Source organism: Phalacrocorax aristotelis, chromosome 22 (genome assembly GCF_949628215.1).
Source record: "Phalacrocorax aristotelis chromosome 22, bGulAri2.1, whole genome shotgun sequence".
In the NCBI taxonomy this organism is placed as follows: Eukaryota; Metazoa; Chordata; class Aves; order Suliformes; family Phalacrocoracidae; genus Phalacrocorax; species Phalacrocorax aristotelis.
In genome coordinates, this window is record NC_134297.1 from 864,436 (window position 1) to 885,363 (window position 20,928).

At 55.4% G+C, this 20,928-nt stretch overlaps 1 protein-coding gene and 1 long non-coding RNA gene across 7 annotated transcripts in view; one reads left to right on the forward strand and one right to left on the reverse strand.

Annotated features, from left to right (window-relative positions):
- LOC142067471 (uncharacterized) overlaps positions 1-20,928 on the reverse strand; it is a 161,423-nt gene that overhangs the window by 88,341 nt on the left and 52,154 nt on the right. The window contains exon 1 of one of the 6 annotated variants that reach the window (XR_012664058.1): positions 1,411-1,644. The exons of 1 other annotated variant lie outside the window; for it this stretch is intronic. Coding sequence is in view for 2 of the 5 variants with exons in the window: in XM_075116100.1 (XP_074972201.1) it covers positions 1,663-1,687 (25 nt within the window). In the remaining 3 variants the exon portion in view is untranslated. 4 more of the 6 variants (XR_012664057.1, XR_012664060.1, XM_075116100.1 and 1 more) reach the window with 4 other exon arrangements.
- Positions 979-3,028, forward strand: LOC142067472 (uncharacterized). Its single transcript, XR_012664065.1, has 3 exons — positions 979-1,617; positions 1,927-2,063; positions 2,814-3,028. It is a non-coding gene; the product is annotated as an uncharacterized LOC142067472 (long non-coding RNA).

A 20,928-nucleotide genomic window follows, 5' to 3' on the forward strand; every position in this document is an offset into this window, starting at 1 on the left:
CCGCAGGGCAAAGCCAAGCACCACCAATTAATTACCTTTTATTTAGCTGACATCCTTGGGTTGTTTCCAAAGCCAGCACCAACACAAATAAAGCAGCAAATCCGAATTAATTTCTTTGCTAAAAAGATAAACGGTTAACTTGCTAAGAAAAACCACCAAAGGACATCCCTGGGAGCCTGGAGCACCGCCTGTCCAGCCAAGGCAGGGCAGCCGGGCTCGGCACAGCCCGGCTCGACAGCAGCCGCGTCCGCCGCCGCCGCCAGCTCTCTCATGCAGGGGGGAGCGACGGCATGGGATCAATGAAGCATCGAGACAGAGAGAAGGCTGAGCCGGGCTCGGAATATGATTTACGATCTCGCAGACATTCTGAAGTGGTGTGGTTGGGTTTCTTATTGTAACAGCCTCTCGGCGAGCAGTATCCAATTAGGTGACCCCCTAGGTCTCCATATTGATTTTTGGGGGTGAGGGGTGTACCGTTCTCATTACGCCTTCAGCAGCAGCGCCGGCCGGGCTGGGGCAAGAGGCCCTGGCAGCGGAGCAGCCCCTGGGGTGCCGGATGGGTGCCAGCCCCCGCTCCAGCCACGCGGAGCTTCGGGCCGGGCCAGGCGGTGGTGGTGCCACCTCTCCCTTCCACTGTTGTCCTCTGCCGCGAGCCCGGGACTAAGAGGTTAGTTTCTCAAGTGTTTCTGCCTCCCCCTCACTCCTTACACAAAGGAAGGGGAAGAGCCGGAGAAGACAGAGTTCTTAAATTAATCAGCAGTTTTCTAACCAGTGCCCTTCGTGTTTTACATAATAATATAAAGCTTTATCCAGAGACAACAGCCTCCCACATCAAAGCTCCATCTCTCCCGTTCTGAACTTTTGCGCCCTTCTCCTTGCAATTAATGCAGAGAGATCTAAATAAAGTTACAGAGAGCAGCTTGCAGATAATATCTCGAGCGAGGAAGCAGGGCTGCCTCTGCTCAGCGGGCAGAATCACAAAAGCAGCTTTGCTTGCTGTTCCCTGCCTGCAGGGACCCGTTCTGCTTTTGTTCGGCCGCCTGTGCATGTGTACAAAGGCAAAGTTGCTGGAGCAGCCGCCGTGGCTGGGGGTTGCACCGCTCTTTATCCCACCGAGCTGGCATGACTGCCTACGATGCAGCTCAGAGGAGGATGGAGTTTAATTTGATTCTACAACCTCAAAGCCCGTGCCTGGAAAGCTTTGCATCATGCGCTGCGCAAATACACCGGGACAGGCTCAGGCGCCCTTGTTTACACCCCCTGACCAGGCCCGTTAATGCTTTGGAGGCTCATTGCAGGCCAATGCCTGAGGGCGTAAGATCAAGGACACCCACCCCAGCCCTTTGTTAATCATTATAGTCACGAAGCTTTGCCACAAAGTGCGACATTTCCCCTCCGAGGGGCACCTACATGACTCGTGGATGCTGCCGAGGGCCGAGAAAGTGAAGGCAGCAGCGGGTGCAGCTGCCCTGCACCCAGCGCACAACAGCCCGGCAGCAAGATCTCCACCATCTCTCCAGCCATGATGAAGACTTGCGCTCCTTCCCCATTAATCCACCATAGGTGTCATCCTTCCGGAGAGCCCTGCCAGCCCCGGCGGCGGGGGACCGCGCTTTGGTGAGCTCCTGAGCTCCCCTGCCCCGCCGGGAGCTCTCCCCCTACCTTCCTGCAAGCTGAGCTCTCCCATTGCTCTCCGTGGATCTCTGCGAAATGCCAGTTGCTGTGCCTGACCTCCCCGGGATAGCAAGGGAAAACCTCCCCTAATTAGCACTGCAGTCTGTGGGTGAGAGAAACCAAATGTTGACTGTAGAGCGGCTGCACTTACTGTAAATTCCAACATATGCTGTGCAAAAACGCCGCCTAAATAAGGCTTCAGAAGCACGGGGTGTTTAAATAATAATGAATATCCACTGCTGTTTATTACAGAACAGACACGTAATAAAGGCAAAGCTGCGGCTGCGTCCCCTCCTGCCTACCAGGACGCGCTGCAGAGGGCCGGCAGCGCAGGAGCAGGAGGAGCGGGAATCCCAGGGGCACAGAAGTTGCGGCAGCGGGAATTCCAGGTGTGCACAACACCTACCAGCACAAGCCAGCGAGGCCTTCCAGCGTGCCTGTGAGCTGGGCAGTCGTGACTGCCCTCATTTCGGCAGCACAGAGAGGTGCTAAAGGGGCAGGGGGAAAATTACCTGCCCAGGGCCGCGCTGAGAGATGCGATGGGGAGTTCAAGCATCCTGCGGCCCCGTGGGGGGATGACTTGTGCTCCGGGTGGGCTGAAAACAGGGGGAGACACTGAGGACGGGGGCAAGGCGGCAGCAAAAGCTAAAGCGGGTCCCGTGTCCCTTGAAGGGACCCTGCGGGGTGGCCGTGGCAGGGACTTGCAGCCAGCGAGGAGATGTTCTCCAGCACTTCTGGGTTTCCACTGGTCACTTGCAGTAGTCCAAAGCATATTAAATATTTATCCGCTCCTAATTAGGAGTAATTACCGCTTAACCGAGAGGAGGGATGTACCCCGTGTGCCTGGCAGCTCAATACTTCTGCTGCTGAATAGCCTCTGCTGCAGCTAATTAAGAGAGAAGGGCTCCTGGCTGCCTGGCCTCTAGCAGACTCGCAGGGAAATGGCCGAGCGTGTTTGTTTTAGCGAGGAGGACCTTGTGTAACCAAGCTGCCGACACTCGCATCCGAGGTCTGCAGGCTCCACTCAAAGGCGCCCGAAAGCAAAGCCGGCCTCGCCTCACCTCTCATTTCAGTGTGATTATTCCCTCGCCTCCTCTCCATCTTTCTGAGGGTATCCAATAACAAAACCAACTCAACAGGCTTTCTGCCCAACTCCCCGAGGAAAATCCTGACCTCCTGCTCCATCCGCAGCCCCCGACATAGCCTGAATGAGCAAACGCACCTTGAAAGACGCCCTGCAGGTCAGCAGCCCAGGACGTTTTTGGTCCAAGCGGATTCCACTGTTGAGGGATTCATCTGAAGACTCAAACTGGGAAGGAAATAATTCTCTTATCTGCCAAGAACTTGAAGGATTCATCTCAAACTGAACCAAAAATTCAAGATCCAGACAAATGGCAGCAAACAGGGAAGCAAACAAGGGAGCGAGCAAACATCCCCCAAATCCAGATAATACTGACTGATATGTTCTGTCCCCACACTTTAAGAGATGGTTTGTAGCTGCTTTCCAAGTCTTTTGTTTCCTTGCAATAAATTAACCTCCTTTCTAAAACATACACTGCTTTGACATCCTTCTGACAATTGAAAAATACAACTTTTAGCCAATAATATAACGCCTCGGGTTTTCAGACACATGTTACTTAGCTCGATCTGCTTTGAAAAAAATCATTTCAGTTGGGATGGACCAGCATCAGCTCCAAAGGAAAACGTAACTGAGGGATGTTTAAGCAGGCTTTTTGCTAAGGGTATCGCTCTGTCCCGCTCGGATCTACCGGGGATCGTCTGTCCCATCCGTGCCAGGCTTCGCCCCAGCCCCAGCTCCAAAGGGACAGGAGTGATCCCTCCACGCTGCCTCCCTTGCCGTACCCCCCTTCTCAAGGAGAGCAACATTGGGCGCCTAACCGAGTTTCAAGGCTTTAAATGTGTTTGGGCAGAGCTGCGAGAAAAATACTCATTTAGACAGGCACACACGCACAGCGACTCCGGGAAAATACTATTTTCTCACTGCAGCAACGAGGTTAGAGCGGCCTGTGGAGAGACGAGCTCTGCACGGCCAAGAAACCAGCCCCTCGGCACATGGGAGGGAGCCTGGCGTGCTGCTGCCCATGTTTCAGCCCGGCGCGAACGTGTCCAGCCCTCCAGCCCTCCTTTCTGCTCCCTGCCAAAGGCGGTGGGCGACGCCGCGCGGGGCAGAGACACAGCACCTGCATCGGTCCCTCTGCCTGCGGCACGGGCCACGTGGCCAGGAGATGCTCCTGCTGTCCTCTGGCCATAGAGCACCATGTCCTCCTTGGGCCCTTGCCCCGGAGCATCCACACAGCCCCGGCACCATTAATTCAGCCCTTTGGGACAAAGCCTCGCATCGACCGTTCCGGGACCAGCCGCTCCTGATAGACAAAGGCTTTCAAACCTTCCCGGACCCAATAAACAGCTGTTCTTCCCCACTCCCGGCCATCAATCACAGCTGACAGCCTTCCCCCCATGGTCAAGAGTGTGCTTTTCACCTTAATTTCTTAGAAGGGCTTTTTTACCAGTTGGAGACTCATAAATACCACTTCGCAAGCCCAGGTGGGGCTAATGATGGATGGCTGCTTCACAGATATGCCAGAGGCTTTGACCTAATTGTCACCAAAATACTTCCTGATTAACTAATAGATAAAACCCAATTAAAACTTCAAAACTTCAGCGCTTCTCAAAGTCCCTGCTGACTACTTTTTCTCCCCTTCTCAAACTCTGTTTTAAATTAGACCCAGGCTAGCTGAACCTGCTTTGGATGAGGGGGACGCTCTGCCCACCACCCTCCGTGCCGCCACAGGGGCTCCTTGTGGAGGCTGAGGCAAGGGGCGCCGGGAAGAGGCTCTGAGGAGGTCTCAGTGGACCCAAAGAGGGTTTCTCAGCTGGTCCACAGGTATAAAAGTCCCCTGGAGAGACACTTTAAACTAGAGGGTAGTAATGGCAGGGAAGGCACGCTTTATTCCCCCTATTTTTCCATTTTCCTCCTAGACTGAACAGAACAGCTGCACAGAAAAGCTTCTTTAGCACATTTGCTTTGATGTGCAATAAGTTAATTACTGTAATAGGTTCATTCTTCTCCCCCAGTATTGAATCATGTAGAACATCCATATAAATTGTCATGGAGTCCCTCATTTTGACTCAATTTATTCTTTAAACAGAGCTAGCAAGAGTATTTCTGCAGGAGGATTTGTTCGAATCCCATTTAACAGGTGTATCCATTATTACTTGTTCTCCCAATATTCATGTCGGTCCACCCTGCAGAGGGAGGGGGCTCGCTGATGCCCCAGCCTTGCAGCCGCTTGGCCGGAGGAGCGATCTCAGGGAGCGGAAAGCTCTAGAGCCCCCCTTGCCCCTGGCCGTGGGAGCCCTCTTCCAGCAGCAAACTAGCGCAAGGGAAACCCAACACCTCATCCCACACTTTCAGCATAAAACGCCTCTGCCCAGGGACGACAAACACTGCCTGGAGCAGGATTCTGGCTGTGCTCTCCAAGGGCTTCGGCTTGGGCTCTGCAGCCGCCTTCCCAAATGGGGTGAGCGGCTCACGCCTGGCGAGGGGCTCATTGCTGCGCCGAGCGGTACAGCGAGCCGGGGGGAGGGAAGCCTACAGCCCTCTCCACCTCACCCTCCACCGTCTCCCAGCCAGGGGCTGGACTTGGCTTTTCAGCTTAAATGGCAGTGCGAGGAAGCCCTGGGAATTCCCAGGCATTTCACAAGGTGATACAAATGCACAGGGAAACTCAGTACCTGGGCTTTACTTCCAGATATTCCCTGGTTTTCTTAAAATAATTGCTAGGTAATGCATTCTGTCCCGCTGGGCTGCTTTATATCACTCAGAGTGCTTGCCAGTTGACTCTCTCCCGCTGAGATCAAGTCTCTTATCACGGATTAAGCCTGTAGTTCAGAGGCGCAGCTATGAAGTGTGCTGCTGGAGCAGGCGGCCGGGACGAGTGAGCCTGGCAGAAGCCACCGGCGCCCACGGGGCCGACGGCAGCCCAGCAGAAGCAGATCTGTGCCAGCACCGGGAATACCGTGGCCACGGCTGAGGTCCACGTGACATGAACGCGTGGTGGCGGGTCCCTAACACAGCCCCCCTCCGAAAACGAGCAAGTGGCAAGTACTGGGAGTTCACTCCCAGGGGAGACACGATCACACTGGGGTTTGCTCAGCCTCCCCGCTGAGGTTTCCAAAGCAAAGGCCAGCCGGCGCTGGCTGCGATGGCAGCCGTTGTAACACAACCCCTCCTTCGAAGCCTCCATTAGTTTAGCTTTGGCACGGTCCCAAAAAGTTATTTAAAAAAAAACAAACCTCACACACAAGGAGATAAAGACTGAAAAACATCAAGATGAGTCAGTGCTGCAGAGGAGGCGAAGAAGAGCTTTCCCTGGGAGGATATTTGCACCCAGACAGAAGGTCTGTTGAGCAGCTGGAGTGGAGCAGAGCTGCATCCCTGCACCCAGAGAGCTCACGCTGCTGCTGTCCTGAGGCTGCCGAGGCACCCCCCGACCCCATCCCAGGGTCCCCCCAGCACCACTCCCAAGCGGGGACTGGGAAGCCCACTGGCACAGTCCTGAAGGCAGGACACTAAGCTCTCATATTTTTTCCAATTTCCTGCTCTTGATCCAGCTCCACAGGCAGGATCAGCTTGAACGGGCTCATCACAGCTGTTGTAACCTCCATGGAGCTGCACCGACAGCAACACGACAGCGGGAAATTGGAAGGAAAATGCTGGTGCAGAGAAGGTCTGCAGCTGGCAGGTGGTAACTGCGCATCAGCTCCATGCGAGCCGGCACAGCGGCCCCGATGACCTTCCTGCAAGCGCAGCAGGGATGCGGGAGGTTGAAGCCTTGCCCTCACGCTGCTCTCGATGTGAAATGAGCTGCCGGCTCCCTGGCGGGCCCCCTCGCCGGAGGGTCTGGCCCCCGCGCCGCCGAGGAGCCGGCTTACCCCACCGGTGCTGCTGCCCGAGCCGGGCTCTGCAGAAGGGGCCATCAAGGCTGTTTGCTGCTTTACACAGGCTATCATGTACTGTGTCGCAGCAGGGGACTGTAAATGACTTTATAGTTATTGTTCCTCAAATTGGACACCCCCTTGGAGCTTAGATAATATGAGATGAAACAGCCTGCGGGAGGTTGCAGTCAAGTGGAACAGTGATGGAGGCTTTTTTTTTCCCCTTCCTGAGAAGAAACACTCCACCTATTTACTTCTCCCGCACACCACCTCCTCCTCCCCTCTGCCACCATTTCGAGCAGAGCCACACCTGGCAGCGACAAGGGTGAGCTGGGGGATAATCGCCGAGCAAACCGAGCTGCCTGAACCCCACGTGGATGAATGAATTTTGCATGCTAGGATTTGGAAACGCAGCTTTGACAGCGAGCCCTGGAGAGGAGTGGGAAGGGAGAGAGAGGGGATGCTGCGGCTCCTTACTCCCTTTCCTACTGAAGTGGGGTTTGCAAGGAAACGTTATTACTGGCAAAGCACAAATATCATCTCGTGTCATTTGGCTTCACAGAGCTGGTGTAACCACACGAGCGCTGAGGCAGAGAGGCAGAGATGCTGCTGGAGGGAGTGGGAGTGGAAAGGAGGCTTTGAGGTGAGAGAGCACGGGGAAGAAACAGAAATAATGAGGGATTCGGGGAAGGAGGATGTCAGGGCTTACAGCTATGCGAAGGGAAGGCAGCTCGTTACGGAGGAAGGGGGAAGCGGAGGCCTGGAAGAGAAAGGAAAGAGCGTCTGAGAGCGAAGTAGTTCATGCAACAGCCTGCGTGCCTCCGGCAGGGAGGAGCAGGCCAGCGCAGAAGGAGGGACCTGGATGGAGATGCTCAGCGTGGAAGAGAGATCTGGAGTCGAGGGGCACAGCTGCGGGCAGGCAGAGGAGGGAAGCAGCAAGATGGGAAGCACTGGGAATCCACAAGCATCCCAAACCTCCGGGCACGAGCCCTAAAATCATGGAGTGGAAGAAAAAATAAAAGTGAAAAGTCACTCTAAGGGTGGCGTTTCATATGTATACTGAAACACCGGGGGATGAGGCCGGGCTTTTGAGGCCGATGGCCATGCCGGGGGTGGGGGGTGGGGGAGGAGTTTCTGGGGAGCACATAGGACTTCCCTGAACGCTTGCTGCAGGTAGCTATCCTAAAATCACCTTTTTTTTTAGGGCAGATAGATGTTCTTGTATTTTACAGGTGCATGGGAGGTCAATAACAGCTGTAAGACGCCTGCAGGTGCCCACGCAGCAGCGCGCCCTCCGGGCAGCAGGAACGGCTTGCTTTCGGTGCCTCTGCAGGCCTTCCTAGGGAGCAGGGCAGCAGCGAAGGCAGCGAGAGGGTTTGCAGCAGGGCTGCCAGCTGAACAGAGGGAAAACTCCCGACCGCGGGCGAGCGCAGTCGTTCTGTTTGCCTTTTTCCACAGCAGATCCGATGATTTAAATTAGGTCTCGATTCTTGTTTAAATTATAGTTTACTGTTCTGCGCCCCGCTCAGAAGTGAATTACCTTAAGCAGCAGTATTAATAACACGGTTATAATTAAGCTTCATTACTGTAGGCAGTTTGCTGAAACAAATTGCTTCTTCATTATTATTATGGCACCTTTGGTAAAAAGACATTTCCCCAGAATGCGACCTTGGTGCTTTATATAGCAAAAGCTGGGAGATGATAGAGATGTAAGGATGAATTAGCATCTTTTACCTTCTATATCAAGCTCATTAAAAGGAAAGCAACCCAAGTCAAAACCAAGCAGCCTTCATGGAAATTTTAATCTGAGCGAAATAGATAATGAATAGGTTTGAACTTTTCCTGACGTTTTTATGGCGGCGCTTTATTTACATTACGCTTCTGCTAAAACATAGATAAATAAAGCAGGGACAGGGTCGAGGACAGACAGGGGGTCAGCTGCAGAGCCTGCTGGCCAAGCTGCAGCACCGGCAGGACGGGGGGCACAGAGCTGCTCCCCCCGCCACCAGCTTCGCGCCCCCGCGTGGAGCGAGGTGGAAGGCCCCTGTGTCTTAGGGCAGCGAAGCTCCCGGGTTGTCCTTTCCAGCCCCACATGCTCCACCTGAAACCCCGAAGCGCTCAGCCCTGTCCCCCTAGCAGCTGCTTCCCGGGGGAGGCTGCTCCCTCCAGCGACCGACGTCACCCTCAGTTTAATTTCCTGTTCCATTTAACACAACCGTAACGGTGCTGAACGCAACTGCACCACCCCCTTCAGCAGAACATCCCGACACTTATTAATGAAGCCTCCTAATGCCTGCAGGAAGCGGTGCCATTAATATCTCGCAGCTGCTGGCTACCGCGGCACCGAGCGGCGGTGGCGCAGGTTTTCACCAGCACGCCCTGTCCATCCAAGTCCAGCCCAAACCACGGATGATGCGCTTCTCAGAGCGTTCATCTCCAAAGCTTCACCCAAACCTTAAGCTTCCCCAAATTCACAGGGCCCAAGGATGCTCAGGCCCTTAAATATAGGCTCAAGGGTCTGCAAGAGAGGGGCCAAAATAATCCAAGAGCAAACAGCTCTTGGGAAGACAGGGGCTCGTTTTGCAGCGGGCGCACAGCTCCTGGCACTCTGCGGCACCCGGTGGCCTCCAGCCAAAACTCACACCCGGGTAGCCCCGAGATAACTGCTGCAGCAGACCTCACACCTCCCTTTCCCTGCAGCTATTAAAACTAAGCCAGACTTTAATTTCTGCATCATAAGCGCTCAACAACTGAAACAGGACATCATAGAGGGGACGCAAACAGATATTTAGAGTCTAGAAAGATAAAGATAAAGGCAAAGCAGTGTTGGAAAAGGTGTGGTTAAGAGCATACCGAGAGAGGAAACAACCTGCTTAAGGGCTGCGTCAGAGGGATCATGACAGGTTGGAGAAGGGGGCAGCCCCTGAGCAGAAGCACCTGCAAAGCGCATTCAGAGCTGGGTAATTTGCCCAGCTCAGCCCAACCAGCAAAGCTGAGAGGAAACAGGCTGAAACAAAAGAAATAACCTTTTTCTTCATTCCTGCACCCAAAAGCAGGCCCCAGCCCCTCCCCAGCCTAGGGCATCTCCGGCAGGTCGCGTTCCTGAGCGAGCCTGGAAGAAGCCTCACAGACTCACCCGCTCCCTGGAGCGCCACCAACCGCGCAGCCGCCCTCCTCAGCCAGCCCCCCAAGGGATGAGCTGCCACGCTCAGCCTCCCCTTCGGTGCCAGCCAAGCTTCCTGGTGACCCCGTGCCAGCAGCAGATAACTAGCCCTCAATTATCACCACCGTCACTTTCACCTACACCACCTGCATGTCCTTGGGCCATTTAGCAGAGCTGCAGCCTCTCCCCACCTGGGTCAGGGAACAGGGAAACCTTTAACCCCTTGCTACAAACCTCGGTGGCTAAAGCCCTGCCCTGGACATGGTCCCAGTGCCCCCAGCAGGAGACGCGGATGCTGAGGGATGGGGGACTAGTTGCCTACATGTTCTCCCTTGCCGAGGGCTTGAGCGTTTCCACAAACAACAGAAGTAGCACCAGAGAAAGAAGTGGCAGCGGCTCCCGTGTACAGCACCAGGCTTAGAAAAGAGACAACGCTGCCCCGACAAGAAGAGCTCCCTCATCCCGAAGCTCAGCAGCTGCCTCTGAAACGCCTTTCCCTGCCACCACCGCCCCTACAGCTGCGCTCACGGCACTGCCCGCCCGGCGGCACGCGGCGGCACAGCTTTGGCTTCCGCCTCGGCCGCGCCAGCGGCTCCGGGGCCGCGCAGGCACCAGCCGCGCAGGGAGACGCGCCGTGTCTCAGCCGGCCAAGTGGTCAACTTTAATGACCCTTCAAACGCTCGTCCTTTGCTTTCACGCGGCTCTGGCGGCCCTCTGTGAATGACTGTTAGCGTGCAATTAAACTACCTTCTCAAAAGGTTACCGATAAAAATATTTCTCCCCATTGTTAAACGGGCATTTACTGGGTCTCGCCGTGACCTTTAGCGTGACAGGATTTAACGCTATCTCTGCCGAGGTCGGAGCTCGCTCAACCTGTGCCCCCAGAAGCGTGGGAAGGGCTCCCCCAGCAGTGCTCCCCCAGCACCCCGGGCTCAGTGCCGCACTGTGAATGCTTCCGTGTACATTAAGTCTCCCCTTCAAACGCGTAGAGCTGCTCATCGAGCGCATCCCTAAGGCAGGTGGGATTCCCTCCTGGCCCTGCTCCGGGGCAGCTCTCATACCAGTGTGCCCAGTCCTGGAGCCGTAGCGGCATGGGATCCACTGGTGCGGGTGCCAAGCGGTCCTTAAAAATGAATTCACGGCTCGGTGCTTTCCTGGGACGTTCAGCCCCACGGGTTGACGGCACGCTATCACATAAGAACTTCTCTTTCTAAATCAGCCTTCGAAACGCCTCCCCCCCTCCCTCCGCACATGCGTGCCTCCACGCGTGTGTGTACACGCACTCATTAAACAAATGCTAGCTATCAATTTCACCGAGTGCTTGTTCTGATAATAGCTATATTTATCATTTAGCATCTCTGGATGCAGTTCAAGTTTAAAATCTATTATGGGTATTATGATATTTAATAACTGTGTTTTATTTTTAAATGCAATAAGAAATAAAGATAAGGAGATCTCTTTTAAAGCCCCCTCCTGGGCTCTGAATTCATCTCTGTCACTGACACGCTGGGTGACCTTGGAGAGGTCGCTTATTCTCTCCATGCCGGAGCTTCTGGATGCGTAAGATGGGGATAATCATACGATCTGCTGCCTGGGGGTTTTGTGAAGCCTCATTCTTAATTAACGTTTCTAGAGTGATTTCATCGCCCTGGACGGAAGGGGCGAGCTCGGGGCCGCGCCGAGCAGTACGGGACAGGTCACCGTCCCCTGGGCCGCACTGGGAAGGGACAAGGCAGCGACGGGGCCCCGGATGGGGCCTCCCGGATGGGGAGGAAAGATCTGGGCTGAGGCAATGAACCAAGGCCCCCAGTCACCTTCTCCACCCCCACCAAGGCAGGACTTGTTGCCATTGCCAATATATAGCCCTGTCCTTGGCTGCTGGCAAGCACCTGGAGCACCCAAAGCCCCATGAAGCCCCTCGGAAGCTGCCCGGTGCTTCGGAGGCACCGGGCACCCGCCCGCAGGCAGCGAGGAGAGCCCGGCCCCAGGGTGGCCACAGCTCTGGCGGGCGGCGATGCCCTGTGGGCTGCCCAGTGCCACCCCCAGACCGGTAAGACCCCCGAGCCCAGTTGCAGCGGCGCGGCCGGGCAGCGAACGTTGCTCTCCCGCGCCATTTATCCGGCTGCGGCTGATCATCAGTCGGCACGGAGAGGGGGCGAAAGGAGGAGACAATGCGGGAGGAAGGGCTGGAGCGATCTTTTCTACGCGGCTGCCAGGCTCATCTCGGCGAGCTCCTGAATAGCGAAGAGCAGCGTCCCTTTGTCTGCCTTATCGGGGCGAGCAGCCGCCATGCCATGGTAACCGCAGCCTCGGGAGCAGGGCGTGCCGGGAGAAGCACGGGAACCTCCCTCGGGACAAGGCGCGACACGCAAGTTCATAAGTCGGTCGCTATTATTACTTTCTTATTAATAATACCGCACCTCTTCCAGAGGCGTCAGGCTCAGTGCCCCCGTTCCCTGCCCTTGGCTGCACGGTCCAGCGGCCTCACACCCTTCCACCGCAGAGTGGACAAACAATTTGCATAACTTAATTAAATTTACAGTAATCTCCACCGAAGTCAGCTGTAAGGGATGGTGTGTACACGGTCTTAAAGCAAATCACCGCTAGTGATGAAAGAGCCTATTTCAGTTAAGCAAATTATGAGGAGGCGGGTGATGTCCTCAGTATAATAATTCCATGTGAATTATTTATATGGAATCTGCAATTACACTGAGCAAAACAGTGTTGTGCGCATAAAGCACACTTAATTATCCAACCACCTGTTAGGAGCGCCGGCGCAGGCGATGGCAGCGTCCCCCATGAGCCACGGCGGGGAGCGGCACCCTGCGGGGAGGGGGCGCGGGAGCGGGCCGGGCCGCGGGCCCCGCCGCCTGCGCAGGCAGGCGCTTTTCCAGCAGCCCAGGAAACTCTCCATTTCAAGTCAGCTTGAAGTCCTTCTTTTCGGCCTGAGAAAGGTCCCGTTTAGCTTTTTAATGTGGGGGGTTTTTTTAAGCTACTGCCTGATAGATAGTTTCAAATACAAAGGATGACCTCCTTCATCAGTCCCTGCAGGGGTTCACAGGCTAAGCAAAACCACTTCAGGAGAGATCCGAGGCAGCAGACAACCCAGTCCCCGAGGAAAGACAAATCCCCTCTCCTCCCACCCCCAGTTCCCCACTTCAGGCTCTGGCAGAGGTTTTTTTGCCAATAACTTGACTTTCTCGGTGGAGTCGCTGACCCAGCAGAGCATGTGCTTTTGGCCCATCGGAGGATGGACCGGTCCTGAATGTTTAATGGAAAAGAAATGAGTGTTTTTCTCTTTAAAGATTTACCATGTATAAATGTATGAGAGTGTTAAAGGCAACAATTAACTTTATTGGAAACTTTATATTCTCTGGCCTCATTAGAACTGCCAACAAGATCTATTATTAGTATTACTATGCAGATACTGTAATAAAAAGGGTATTTAAAGTGGAGAGTTTTGCACTGAAATAAAATAGCTTTTCTTTCGCATTCTTTCTCTCCCTTTTGCCCTACGTTGCGTTGCATGGGAGACCCGGACTGAGAGCCGAGTGTTTTTTAACCTCGTATCCCACAGTGCCCACCCAGCTCCCTGCCCCTCTGTGGGGAAAGGCGCTGCCACAGGGAGCCTGGAGTCTTGCTCCTCTCCTGGCTTTTGTGGTTAAAGCTCAATCAGTCTGTCCATCCCTGGCCACCCTGGCCAGGGCCACCGAGCCGCCGGGGACTGGTGAGCGGCGGAGGAAGAGGAGGATGCTGGGGCTGCTGGGCTTGGCAGAAAGCGCGCTGCCACAGCCGGCCTCCTTCCCTCTCACGGGACCGGCTCGGGTCTTGGAATGAGTCAGGTTTCTTTAAACAATCCCAAGAATTCATTGAAACAGCAAGGACAGAACAAACGACTGGCACGTTTTTGCCAAAGACAACCCTGAAAACCCCAAAGTACTGTCCGCGCGCTGCTGGAACTGGATTAATGTCGATTACAGACGCGTTCGGTGGTGTTTGCCTTTCTGCAGCAAAACCGTGACCTTCTGAGGGAGAGAGACACATTTCGTCAGCCCATTTATTTTAATTAAACCCCTGTCTTCTGTGGGGAAAAGCGTCAATGGAAAAAAGTCCTCCTGCCCCACCGCGGCTTCAGAGCAGCAGCGAGACTGCCGTGCCCGGCCGCCTGGAGGGAACGCTCTTCTGCCCAGGCTGCTTTGCAGCGTTAAACGGCAGAGAGGCAAGCTCGCCTCTCTTAATGATGCCTAGATTTTTTCCTGTTTTGTAAGACACTTACATTTCTCACCCATGACCTGCTGTTCTTGCAGGGCTTCCAATTTCAGCATTGTCATCCAAAGCTTCCTTTCACCGAATCCCTTCAGAGCAACAGGTAGCAGCAGGAGAAAAGGCAGCCTTTAAAGAATAAAGAAACAAAAAGGTTTCCTTCTGTGACACAAATGTCAGGACTCCTTCTCCTCTCGCTACGGTTGTGCTTTGAGCAATAATTTAAAAAATGAAGTCAAAACTCAAAAGCAGAAGTCGGCTGAGACCCCAGCTCGCCCCTGCCCCACAGCGGCGCGCCGGGAAGGCGAGGGGAGGCCGGCGGCTTCGCCTCTCCGTGCCTCCGAGAAAACCCTGGGGGGAGCAGAAGGCGCCCCACCAGTGGACCCCCAGAGACCGGCGGGGCTGGCTGGAAACGAGAGCGCTGCTGCCGGAACGCGGTGAGAGGCTGGCGAGCAGCGGTATTTCAGCTGCGTCAGTCCCCGAGGCGCCGCTGCATGGAGCGAGAGGTGTTCGGGGACCCGGGACATGGACTCTATCATCATAAAAAAGAATCTGTTTAATTTGTGGGTTTAAATTTTAAATAACTGTTGGAGCAGAGCTGCTCTCAGCTCTAGACCCAGCGCTCAGCTGCACTATTCACATTCTGCTTCTGCAAGAGTCCCCGGGGGGGGATTCAAATGCCATTTAAATGAGCTCATTTCTCCTTCCTTTCTTAATATTTCTTCAGTGCAGGGCAGGGGCAAGACAGCTCTGCCTCGGGCCCGGCTTCCGCTCATCCCCACGATTCCCCCGGGTTGCGCGTGGCATCCTTCATCCCCGGGGACCGAAGCCGGGGTGCTGGGCCAGCGTAACGCGGGGCAGCGGCTTCTGCTCCGGCAGACCCAGGAGGAGCGTTTCGGTTCGGAGCATCTCCCTCTGCCCTCCTGCTCAGAGCCGAGGCTGGACGCGGCGGTGGTGGCCACTGTGCCCGGCGTGGCTGCTCCTCCACGCTTTCCCCAGCCTCCCACGCCTGGGCGCTTTCCATCATGTTTATTATACCCTGCAGTCTAATTAACAGAGAGGAGTCAAAGGACCTGAAAGCAATGATTGTAATAAATAATCGCTCGGCGACCGCAGAGTTAATATTCCACCAGGGTCTCCTCCTGGCCTCCAGAAGAAATGGCAGAGAGAGAAGGGAAGAGAAATGAAGCCTTGCAGCGTGACGTGTGGAGGACTGCCTGAGAAGAGCAGCCCTCCTCCAAAGGCTCCCTGCCCTTTCCCCCTTCACCTTCTCCCCAAAAACTTTAGAGCAATTGCAACTGGGGATTTTTTTGCAGCTCTCTGACATGGTGCCCAGGGTCCACGACTTAGGGAGGCTCAGGAAACTGTGAAATGCCATAAAAATCAACACATGCCAGCTCATGTCTTCCAAAGTGATTGTCCCAGAGGGAACGGGACCACCACAGCTCCTGGCACACCAGGGTTCTGGTCACATGCCTGCGAAACGTCTGCAGCTCAGGAGGATCAGGAGCGCGCAGAGGCATTAGGGTCGCTGCCCCGCTGAGGACAAGTAGGCCAGGAGGTCTTCATCCTGCATCCCGCTCCGAGGGAGGGAGGGAGGGAGAGTGGCAGAGGATGCTCCAGGATCTTTGCCACGTCCCCGCGTGCCTCCCGCTCTCCTGTGCGGCTCCGGCTGGTTCCCACGCGGTTCCCGGAGCGCCCCGCGCTCCCCGTGAGGTTCAGGGGTTGCGGCGGGATGCAGCGTGCAGCCCCGTGCAGTTATCTGTGGAGAGCTCGGCTGTGCTGATAATTTGTTGGTTCCACACGTATCTCTACTAATTATAAATCTCAGCTGAGATTTGCATTTTTATGAAATGCTTCTGCTAGAAATCTTTATTAAAAAACCCGTACATATTAATTCAATCTAATCTCGGCCATTTCAGGTTCCATAAGAAAGCATTTTCACGAAGCTACAAAGCTAACATCTATAACTTCTCTGTTTCACCAGAGAGCAAACCTCCGCGTTAAGTTGTACATTTATCTTCCGAGACAGTGATTATAATGAGAGCTGATGAAGTGAGAGCGCTCCGCAGCCCGACGCTGGACACGGCGGGCCAACCTGCGCCCCAGGGATGCTCGGCCACGGCCGCACCCACCGAGCCTTGCCGGGAGGGGAAGGTCGGGCGAGCTATTTCGAATGTTGTAGGTGCAAGATGGAGGCAGGAGAGCACGCTGGGGTTGAGGCGTCCCCCCAGCCCCGGCTCCGAGCAGCACCCGCTGCCCCTTCCCGGGCCGGGCACCTCCATCAGCCTCGCCCGGCTGCACGAGTCACGCCCTACGCTTGGCTCTTCGACTGTTCCTTGTTTAATCCGCAGCGATGCCCCAGAGAAGACAAATAAACACGGCGCGCAAGGCCCGGGCGTCTCCTGCATATGACTTTCTTCCCTTTGGTGGGGACTCTTTCAAGTGGGCCCTTCCCAGCTGAGGCTCAAAGCCAGTAATTTCACCAGCAATTTGTATCTCATTTGAAATGCCTTTGTCTGGAGTCAGGGGAAAAGAAGATTAACTTTTCCTCCCTGAAAGATGGCTGCCGGATGCGAGGGAATAGAGAAGGCAAATAAGCAAAGCGAAGTTAAGCTTTCCGTATAGAGCTGGAGGCTTAACGCTGCAGATTACAACAGCAGGTGATGAACAGCTCTAGCCTCTGCTGTGTAGGCTGTGAAAAATCCTGTTAAACCGCAAAGGCGGTTTAGCTACAGCTCCCCGTTTCAGAAATGATTGAGCTGAAATCCCAGGGACTGACAGCCCCCAGGGACCGGGAGCGATCTTGCCGAAGGCCAGGAGGAGTCTCGGGAGGGCTGAGCAGCGCCGAGGGACACGCGTGGGCTGGGAGCCTGCCCTCTTCCCCCGGCGAACCTCGCACCTCTTCGGCGGTGACTAATGAAGAGCAAATCCGGCAGGATGAAAGCTCGATGGGCACCAGAGCAGGCTGAGGTATGACACAGGCGAGCAACCAAAACACAGGAGAAGCGTGTCTTGGGGCAACCTCAAGGAAAGATCAAGAGCTTTATTTATTGCCTTAAATTATTTATGAAGTGCCCATCTTCAAAGACGTCGGTGCCAAGTACAAAACCACAACCAGAGAGGTATCATGAACGGGGTCAGAGGGAGAGAGGGGGCCGCGGGCAGAGCGCGCGGGGGCTGCCAGACCCTTCCTTCAAAGCCCTCCTTCGGATCCAGCCCCCTCAGCATCCGCCCAGTCTGCCAGCGAAGGTGACAGATGCCGGAGAAGTGTCTGGCCGTTAGCCGCTAATAAGAAACTAATTAGCTAATATTTGACCCTTTGGACTGGGTTCCATCAGTGTCTGCGGAGCCGGCCTGATTTTGGCCTGCCTGGGTCCAGCTGAAGGCAGTACCGCGACCTCCACCAACTTTCGGGCAGGGTGGCACCCACCCGGATGCCCCCACACCCAGGACACAGTCCTCGGAGGGTGGGCGGTCTCGCCACGGCACCCACCACCCTGGCCACGGCATGCCAGGGTGACGGCCGACGCCGTTTGACCAGGAAACTCTGGCCGTCACCTCCTTGGACCTGTTTTCCCTCTCCTGTGAAGCTGGGGGCTGCGGGGCTGCGAGCCCCCGTGCCCGCCCCGGGGAGCCGGGAGATGTCCTGGCTTCACTGTGCTCTGGGAAGGCGAGGAGCCTCCCAGGGGCTTGCAAACACCTCCTGCCATTTCGCGGGGGTCCAAATCCCGAGTCTCCTGGTACCACCGAAAGGTAAAACGTCCCCAGGCTAGGCGGCACGTCCCCGGAGGCTGGCCCCTTCTGTGCAGAAGCAAGGCACCTACTCTTTCCTGAAGAAAAGCCTGCCGGAGGCTCCTCTTGGATGCCCCGTGAGCCTCACGGGGCCAGGGGTGAAGGCGGGGGCTTCCTGATGCCAGCAGCTGCCCGGCTCCCATCGGCAGAGGGGCTTTTCCAGCGGAGCAGCCCCGCGTTCACCGGGACACGGGCCAGGCTGCAGCCCTTACGGCTCTGGACGCATGGGGTCACGGGATGAGCTTTAGAAACGCAGCCAGTTTTCCAGCTTATCCAAAGCGATCCCTCCGGTGCCCGCGAGGTTTGGCCTTCACTAGGAATTAGAGACAAGTTTCCAGTGCTTTCCTCTGCCATCTGCCCCAGCTTTAGTTGAAATGCAACATTTTACTCCGGCAATCAGTAGGTAATCTTGTCAGCATTACTTAGAGAAGCTGGGTCTGTCCTGCCCATCTGATGCTCTGTGCAGCAGAGGGAAAATCACAGCTCCCTCTTGAAAGGAGGGGAGAAATTAAGGTTGACTTTGGCACAGGAAAACAAGCAATCCAGAGATGACAATGTGCCACAGGAGCTTAAAATAAGCATCAACTAATTCAAACAAAAACAAATCTGCATTGAAAACAGACTCTTCCCCAGACCACATCCCCACTTTAAAGTGCCTTTGAATTCTCCCCGGCGCATTTAGAACATGCTCTCCCTTCACAGCCTCTCGCTGACTTTGTTTTGCTGTTTTGTAGCAGGCAGATGAGGGCTGAAGTTTGAAATGATGTTTTCTTATTAGCACGCATGCAAATACTAATAAATAGCTCTGCACGCTGCGCCGGCTCCTGGTGCTTTGTGCTCTGCCCCGGCACCCCTCCTGCAGGCGGGTGGGCAGGCGAGCAGGGGAAGGGCAAACCGGCATTAAAAGAATGTGTTTCCACCCTTTTTTTTCTAACAGCAAAAAAACCCCTAAGCTTAGCTTAGAGGCAGGAGCTGGGCTGTGAGCTTCAGCAGCTTCCCTGCCCCGTCCCACTGCTCCCAAGGTGAGGCGCTGCCGGAAAAGCAGCTTCCAACACCAGCAGCAAATTAAAAAAAAAATGCAGAAAATCAGGAGGTCATCCTCAGGCGGCAGCTGACGTCCTTGAAAACCACCCTGGCTCATCTGTAAATGGATATATTTGGGCTTACTGGCGGTTCGGTCCTTAAGGCCTGCAGCTTACGAGCTGGTGTCGCCGTTTGCCAAGATCAGCACGAGCCGGCCGGTTCGCGGAGCCGCGGCTTGAGAGGGGGACCAGATTTCAGGGCGTGCGAAGGGGCCTGCACCGGAGCTGCACGCATCCCCCCTTGGGCCCCACGTGCTGCCGCGTGCGCGTGCACCGCCTGGCCCGCTCCTCCTTGCTCTGCACGCTGATTTTGCTAATGAAAAGAAGAGCGGGAGAAAGGGAGGAGAAAAGCTCCCCACAAGGCCGGTCCGCAGCACGCCCGTCCCCTCCACCGCCACCGCGAGCTCCTCTGCGTGCCACACAGGAGCCAGCGTCAATAATTAATAATTCCTGCAGAAGGGAGTGGAAGAGGCTGTCGGATGTGCGGACAGCGCAGGCGCTGCCGGAATTGATGGCGGCGGAGGCTGAGCCGCTGCCTCTAACGAACGCACCGTTCTTCCCATGCCGCTCTGCTGCGGGGTGATGGGGGAGGCTCAGGAATGAGCCTGGGGGGCTCGGGTCCCCGGGCACGGAGGTGGCAGTGGCCCCGCGGGCAGGGGGCACGCGGGCGGTTGCCCGCTCGTTGCGAGGGAGGCTGAGGGTTTCTCCTTGCTAGCCGCCGGTTTTGCGGCAGATTATGAATTGTTTGATATGGAATTTCAAATGATGACTTAAGTAGCTAATTAGCTCGTAGCAACTTTGAGCAACCTGGGTGGAGTGTGTATTTAAGTGTTTAACGCCTTTTTTTTTTTTCCTCTCTTCCTTTCTAATTGGCATTTAATTAAAAGAATAAATAAAAAAAGGAAAACAGCTTTGCCTGGGCTGCTTCGGTTTAAATATTAAGCAGTTCGCTTCTCCTTGAGAAGTGCCGCAGTTTGGGCACCCGCAGCAGAGGCGAGGCGCAGGGGGACGGGCACGGGTGGCCGCCGGCCCCGGGGGCAGGAGACACTTGGGCAGACCGTGCGGGGACCCCGCGGAAGGAGGGACTTGCGGCGCCAAGCCTACGGCTCGCAGAAGGGTTGCCTTCTGCCAGGGGGCACGATTCCACCGGGAAAAGGAGCCGGACCCTCTGCAGCTCCGGCCGGGGACAGTGCCCTCCTCTCACCTTGTATTCTCCTCCCTCAGCACATTTTCCAGCAAAGATCAGGACTTGGCAAGGCTCCCCTTGGCTTCCCCCTGCGAAAGCAGTCTCCGTGCCCCTGGGGAGCCCGAGAGGGGATGCTCTGGAAGGAAACGTCCATTAGCAAAGCACTCGGTAACTGCTGCTTTCTGATTTATTGCGTTCCCTAATGTCTGAAAATTGCCTGGCGCTCTGGCTTCCTCTCTCGGCGAGGGTGGAGGCGCTGGCTGGCCGGCCAGATGAAGGTTTAACAGCTTCGAGAGGGCTCTGGTGTCTCTACCGCTGCTCCGACAAGGACGAGGCAGTCTGGAGGAGCTCCAGAACAAAGCGGTGGTTTCGAAGCCCTTCTCTCCGGAGGTGCGATTACAAAAGGGGAAGGAGGAGCACGGCTCCCCGTCTGCCGCATCCCCTGGGAGAGGTCCCGGCTGTGCCTGGGGCCGCCCCTGCTCCCCCAGCATCCCCCTCCCCAGCGGGCAAGACCACGTCCCCCGTCCTTGGGGTGACCAGGCAGCACCTCTTGAAACACAGATGCATGAGGAGATTAAAAATCCCTGCGTATTTGGCACGGTGGGTGACCAACCGCCCTGAAAAGTCAACCTCCAGAGGCTTAACTTTCCCCGTCTTCATGAGAGTTTGGGCGGATTTGATGCAAAGCATGCAAAAGTGCACGCCTGCGAATACCAAGCGCGTTAACAGGTTAAAGTAAATCTGAAGTTACATTTGAAAGCTGGAAGATGAAAGTAGATCACAGGGCAAAGATCAAACGATCTAGA